This window comes from Quercus lobata, chromosome 8 (genome assembly GCF_001633185.2).
Source record: "Quercus lobata isolate SW786 chromosome 8, ValleyOak3.0 Primary Assembly, whole genome shotgun sequence".
Classification (NCBI taxonomy): domain Eukaryota; kingdom Viridiplantae; phylum Streptophyta; class Magnoliopsida; order Fagales; family Fagaceae; genus Quercus; species Quercus lobata.
In genome coordinates, this window is record NC_044911.1 from 37,992,523 (window position 1) to 37,997,534 (window position 5,012).

The following is a 5,012-nucleotide window of genomic DNA, read 5'->3' on the forward strand; positions in this document are numbered from 1 at the left end:
ACTTTGATTGTTATATATTATCATATTGCATTATAAATAATCAAAAATAGTATATAAGAATGTACTATTATTATATTACATAGAATTATTTGGATAAGTTAGTGTTTATTGTTATGGATTTTATTTTTATTTTTTTCTCATATCATTTTATTTAACATTTAAATTCAGCCACAGGCCCACATCCCCCAATAAAATAAAATAAAAAAACCTTTGACATACCACTAACATAACTACATCTATAACTATTTAAGCCATCCATGATATCTATTTCTTATTAATAACCATAAAATTTACAACTAGCAAGGGAACATACAAAGTAATAAAGAATAAATGAAAGAAGAAAAAAAAATGAAATCAAATGTCAATTAATAACTGTTATTTGGAAAATAAAATGGTGGTAAAGAGGAGTAAGAAATAAAATAGAGATGGCTATACGGAGGACATTAAAAACTTTATAGTGCAATCAAATCAACAATTAAATATAATAATACAAAAAAAAAAAAAAAAAAAAAAAAACTCTTTATAAAGTTTAGGGACTAAATTAGTATTTTATTTAAAAAATTATCACGCGCAACGCGCGGGTCTGTGACTAGTTAAGACTAAAAATCAAAGCAATACTAATACCTTATTGAGTCTAGGACTAATTCAATTAGTTGGACAACAGCTCCTTAAGGGGATTTTAAAGGAAGGATTGCTTAGAAGGTTGGACTTTGGAGGTAGTTATGCCAATGTGTATAAGTAGCTGCTAGACCTATTAAGTATATTAGCCTTATTGATTAGGATTTGAGAATGTATAAATAGAACTTTGGTCTTGTAATGAGATCTATTAGAAATTAAACTCTCACTCTCTCTCTCTCTCTCTCTCTCTCTCTCTCTCTCTCTAAATTCTTGGAAGCTAGGATGCCCTCATATTTCAACCTTTATATCTCGAGCAAATTATAAACACTAGCCACCATTCAAGTTTTTCAACAACTTACTAAAATAATCTGTAATGTAGATAACAATTTATTTGTCAAACTTTCTCGTGCATTACATATGTTGGAAACTAGTAACATTATAATGATGACTACATCATAACCATATCACTTTGGGTACGCCTCAATAATGGATGGTAAAGCTGAAATTTTGATGATATTGTAGCGAGGAAAGCCTCCTTCTTCCAATACTTTCTTCCACTCGAGTTCAGTCCTTTCCTTGCCACCTGAGGAGTGTGCAATCATAAGCAAATCAAATACTAAACTTGTGTCATCAAATAGACCGTTACCCTCTGGCTGTAGCACAACGTCTACAATAATAACTTTTCCAGTCTCTTCTGGTATTGCTTTTCGGCAATTTTTCAAAATCTTGACACAACTTTCGTCATTCCAATCATGCATGATCCACTGCATAATTCAAAGTGGCAATGTCACAATCAAAATCCAAATCGAATATAAATTAACTTCTAATTGTAGTACATTTTAGTGCCAAGTGTTTTCATTTTAATTTTCTTAATTTTAGTGCCAAATAGCCTATTTATAATACTCAACATGAAAGTGAAGATATCATCCCACTCACCTAAATAAGTCCACCTCATAATCATTACCATTGAATGCTTTTGTGCATAAATACGTGTTATAAACTTGTTATTCATAGAAATGATAAAACTTCAACTAAAAGTCTTTGGAAACATCTGCCATATTTTCTATGCAATCCATTCCACAATCACTTTTTCTTTCTTTTGTTTTATGGTTGAGTTAAAAAAATTATAATAAAATAAAATAGCAACAACACAATAATTTGTATAATGCCCAATAATATAATATATTATATAGTTTTTGAGAAGTAGTAACATGAGGTAGTAACTATAGGCAAACATGACAAACACACTTATGGCACGTTTGTATGTTGTAATAGATCCCTATATTGGAATGGTTATTCATGAGTAATAATTATACTACATGAAATAATTATTCCTCAGCATGTTTGGTATGATGCAACAGATCTTATACATAATGGAATTTTTTATTTCTGTGGAATAGGGTTTGGTTGATTTTTCCTTATGTGGAATAGTTATTCGTAGCAATTCCATAAAATTGATTCATCTCTAAAAGAGATGTAATAGTTATTCTCAATTATCAAAAAATGTAATAATTATTCCTTAATACACATAACAACTTTAAAAATTATAATATTTCCAAAATACTCACTATCCTTATATGCATAATAATTATAAAATGTTGGATAAATTACAAAATTAGTTCCTTTACATCATATGTCAATTTGGTTCTTAATTTTTTAATTATGTCAATTTGGTCTCTGTCATTATATGCTAACGTTGCTAATGGCCCAAATAAGATATTATTTTTCGCCATGTCAACTATCCTATACTGCCACGTCATATTATATTAGAAAAACCGTAATGTTCCACTGCTTTTAGTTTACAAGCATTAATCAATTTTGCATTTCTTTCTCTTTCATCAAAATAAAAATAAAAAATAAAAAAAATTGCATTTCATTTTTATTTATTACAAACAAAGAGAGTTCATCACAAAAGCCTTACAAAAACGCTGGGCTAACTCATTAATTTTGCTTTTCGATTTGTAAGAATTTTTTTAAGCAGAAGGAATAACTGAAGTATACAGTAAAGGTGCATTTGGTTAGAACTTATTTTGTTAAAACTGAAAACTAAAAACTGAAAATACCATAGTAAAATAATTTTTAAATATGTAAATAGTGTCGTGAGACTTATTTTTAATGAAAAAATTGCTAAAAAGTGAAGTTTTTGGGTTTTGTGAACAGTACACAGATCCAAAAACGCTGGGCTAAAACTCATTAATTTTGCTTTTCGATTTGTAAGAATTTTTTGAAGTAGAAGGAATAACTGAAGTACACAGTAATAGTATTGTACTATTGTTTCCGCTCAAACCTAACAAATTACAAAGACAAAATGTTCAAAACTTTTTACAAAGAAGGTATACTGCCATCTGCACATGTCCACTGAACCACAGAACTAAAAGTATAGGTATTTTTTCCTTTCAAGGGGAAGCTTAATCCTATCAAATTTCATTTCACACCAAATCCTTTACGAGAGACAAAACAACATTACATTCCAAACCCTTCTGCTATTCTATTGCCGAAAAATCCATATCAAACAAAGAAGCAACTCAAACCCATCATTGGCATAACCCATTTAAGACCAAAAGATAAAAATACTAGTGACCGCAAATTGGGCATAGAGCATCTGAACAATTACTCCCAAAACAGATCAACATTCCAAATAAGTAAAACTCATGAAATTAAAGCCCAGAGATTATGAGCCCATTTGGTAAATTTGTTTAAAAACTGAAAATTATTATTTGAAAACATTTGTAAAAATAGGTATGGTTGAAAAAAAATGTATGAAAATAATGTGTGAAAATATATTTAAAAACTGAAAATAGTTATTTGAAAACAAAATCCAAACAAACATCCCCTATACCACTTTCGAAATCACTTTTTTATCCATTAGATTTTTGTTTTTAAAATGTGGTGGAAGTAGAATCACTCAAAAAATAATAATAAAAATAAAAATTGAGTAATGCTACATTCAAAACATTTGCATGACAAATCTTAGGTCGTGACATGTTATTGACATCTTTGACATCATTTTTTTACATATCCATAACTTGTCACGTACAATTTGATATGAAATTATTACGAAAATATTATAAACATAATCTTTCTTGTAAAAATTAACTCAAATAACAGAAAAATAATCCAAACAACAACCATATGAGATCAATCAACCCCAAAATATTTAATAAAAAGCCCATTTTTAACATTTCAAATACAAATAATAGAATACTCCTTTAACAATTCAATAATTACTTCAACCCAATCCTGGAAAAAAAAAATTCTAAAGCCGCAACTGTGAGCTAAGGAAAACAACGATAATAATTAATAATAATAATAACAATGGCTTTAAAAAAAAAAAAAAAAAAAATTGCATCTCAAAACAATATATATACATACCTTCATGAAAACTGCATCAGCGTTTGGAATGGCTTCAAACATGTCTCCTCCGACATGTGTGATTCCATCATAAATGGGTGCCATAGCAACAACATGTGGTAGATCAAAGTTAATACCTTTGATGTGTGGATAGGATTTCACAATCTCAGCTAGCACACTACCGGTCCCACCTCCCACATCAACTAATGATCCCACAGAACCAAAACCATCTTTATACTCAGAGACAATAGTATTCATCACAATATTGGCCGTACAAGCCATGCCATCATTGAACAATTTGTTGAATTCAGGATTTACAGAACCAAAATCCCAAATCTCACGGCCATGAGTCTTTTTAAAGGCTATGCCACCTTCTTTGACACATTGGCTGAAACAGTGCCACGGCGCCATTAGCAAAGGATGGTCCTGCATGAGTAGCATAGGAGCTAGGGTCATCTTGGAATCATGCAACAGCCATCTTGATGAGTGGGTCAGGCCGTACAGAGTGTCTCCACCTTCTGATGGATGATGATCTGATTGTGTGGTGAAGATCTTTCTGCGGACTAGCAATCTCATGATGCGTGTGAGGTAGCTGATATCTGGGGAGTGTGCATCAGGAATACCAGCTATTATCTGGGACAAGGTCATTGGGCCACCATGCATGTTTATAATGTCAGCTATGCGGAGCTCCACAGCACATTTCACTGCCATGGAATCTGCAAAGCTCAACATGTATTTCCATATATCAGCTTGCCCTTGTAGCTCTGCTTCAGCTTCTTTTGCTTCCATTCTCAAAAACACACACACACACACACACACACACACACACACACACCCAGTACTCTCCCTCAAATGAAGTGGAACCAGGGGTAAAAGCAGTATGTAATTTCCTGACTTGGCTTTGAGTGTCTCCAACTTAAAGAAGGTTAAAACATCATATCTCCTTTTTGGTAGAAGTCTTGTCGTATCCTAAATTAGAAAAAGTGGATTACTATGTGAATAGTGATGGCCAAACCCAGCTGTACTCGGCCGACCAGGGATAC

General features: G+C 31.6%; 1 protein-coding gene across 1 annotated transcript; it reads right to left on the reverse strand.

Annotated features, from left to right (window-relative positions):
* Positions 1-925: 925 nt before the first annotated feature.
* Positions 926-4,758, reverse strand: LOC115955019 (xanthohumol 4-O-methyltransferase-like). The gene is made up of 2 exons (XM_031073047.1): positions 3,991-4,758; positions 926-1,382 (listed from the first exon to the last, which is right to left on the reverse strand). Exons 1-2 carry the CDS (start codon positions 4,756-4,758, stop codon positions 1,083-1,085), a joined length of 1,068 nt encoding a protein of 355 aa, XP_030928907.1. The 3' UTR covers positions 926-1,082.
* Positions 4,759-5,012: the final 254 nt, after the last annotated feature.

Coding starts and splice junctions, on each gene's coding strand:
- LOC115955019 (XM_031073047.1), bottom strand. CDS start 4,758: ATGGAAGCAAAAGAAGCTGAAGCAGAGCTACAAGGGCAAGCTGATATA. Junction 1,383..3,990: donor CTGATGCAGTTTTCATGAAG/GTATGTATATAT, acceptor TGAATTATGCAG/TGGATCATGCATGATTGGAA.